The 1,859-nt window shown below is 26.9% G+C and overlaps 1 protein-coding gene across 1 annotated transcript; it reads left to right on the top strand.

The window, feature by feature from the left end:
• Nucleotides 1-291: 291 nt before the first annotated feature.
• On the top strand, nucleotides 292-1,483 carry LOC109340535 (non-specific lipid-transfer protein A-like). The gene is made up of 2 exons (XM_019578247.1): nucleotides 292-690; nucleotides 1,447-1,483. Exons 1-2 carry the CDS (start codon nucleotides 347-349, stop codon nucleotides 1,454-1,456), a joined length of 354 nt encoding a protein of 117 aa, XP_019433792.1. The 5' UTR covers nucleotides 292-346; the 3' UTR covers nucleotides 1,457-1,483.
• The last annotated feature ends 376 nt before the right edge of the window (nucleotides 1,484-1,859 follow it).

The raw sequence follows: 1,859 nt of genomic DNA, 5'->3' as shown, positions 1-1,859 counted from the left end.
ATATTAATTGGTGTTCCCTTTGTGTTTGATTGTCTTGTCTTATGAGATCCACAAGTTTAAAGTTATTGTATTGTTCGTTTTAATAGATAAATACAAAATAGTAATCATTTGATAAAATAATATATTAAATATGTAAAATAATATTATAATATTATTTTTAATAAATAATACTATAAAATAATTAATAATATATTATATTAAAATATACAAAAACTAATGAATTACTTTATTTTTAAATCACCAATACTCATCATATCTTATATCTGCAACTATATATGGGAGCACAACTTTCAGTATCCTCACATATCTTTCATTAATAGACAAAGAAATTCATTAAGCATATAAGATGAAGAATGTATTTGTAGGATTTCTAGCTTTGGTAGCTATAATGCTCATGATAGTGGAGCCAGGACAAACCTTTAGTTGTAATGATGCAACAAATCAAATAGCTCCATGCTTAAATTACATCATTGGTCAAGGTGGTGATGCACCTCCAACTGAATGTTGTAATGGCGTCCGTGCACTGGTATCATCAGTACCTACTACACCTGATAGACGTGCTGCCTGTGAGTGCCTTAAAGGAGCCGCTGTTGGTTTTCCTGCAATAAAGGATGACTTGGCAAACTCTCTTTTCAAGAAATGTGGTGTTAGTGTAGAATTCTCCATCTCTAAGGACATAAACTGTCAAACGTAAGTCTACATTTCTACAAACATAAAGTCCCTCATTTTTATTTTCTTCCTTATTTCATTAATGAATAAATCCTTAATTTGACAAGCTATCTCATTTCTTCAAATATTTATAAGTTCATCACAATTGTGGCCTAAAGGAAGATATTTAATTAAAAATTATCATTCCGTGTAAGTATAATAATGTCGTGATGGGTTAAATCTCAAGTTTCACCAAACATAATAATGTCGTGTAAGTATAATAATTTTTTGAGATATGAGTTAAACTTTTATGAAGTTAATCAATCTTTATTAACATAAAATAACATTTCGTTAACTAAAACATTTTTGTTATATAATTCAAAAATCAATAAGAATTTTGAAAGTCAAAATAACACAAGATTAAAGAAAAATATTATTTAAAAATAAACATGTTTTCGATTATTTATATTTTATTTCATAATTTTATACTATATTTAAATATTGAAAAATATGGGGCTTAAAATATTACGAGGAGAAAAATAAATGGCATTAGAGATCCTACCACGGGGTCAGCCATTATCTCACGTTGTTATTTTGATGACTTAACACTCCAACTAATTACATCAATTTATATTACAACTTTATGAACTTAATTATTGACACAAAACTTCAAAAGGGTTACAAGTAACACTAGACTAATTTGATTGTTTATCCTTTCTGTTTAGCCAAATAGTTAATAGATCTTTGTTACTTTTTTATTACCGTACTTACTGATATTTTTGGTTTGTTTTTGTACAGCATCCCATGAGCTCAAAGCAATGAAGAAATAAGTTTATTAAATAAATGAGATATCCTTACTTCAATGTTGTTAAAGTTGATGATAGTAGTAATAATAAATGGATATCTAATTTATTTTTTACATAGTTTGTATTTTGTTAATCTTGCAATAATCTTTATTAATACAAATAATGAACAAAAGATATCTGAAGATATTTGTCACAACATAACCACAATTGGTTGTGTTAGGGAGGATTCAAATTGAAATTTATGATTGATATCATACGTCATTTTCTCATTCACCAATAAATTAAATTACATGTTAAAATTAGGGATGGATGAACAACTTCGCATATATAGAATCGAGAGAAGAAATAGTATATCTCATAAGTAAATTGTATATGTATGGCATCATTTCATTTTGTGATCCATAA

Source organism: Lupinus angustifolius, unplaced genomic scaffold (assembly GCF_001865875.1).
Source record: "Lupinus angustifolius cultivar Tanjil unplaced genomic scaffold, LupAngTanjil_v1.0 Scaffold_184_41, whole genome shotgun sequence".
Lineage (NCBI taxonomy): Eukaryota > Viridiplantae > Streptophyta > Magnoliopsida > Fabales > Fabaceae > Lupinus > Lupinus angustifolius.
Note: the sequence above shows the minus strand (reverse complement) of the source record. Positions and strands in the feature narration are given on the sequence as shown.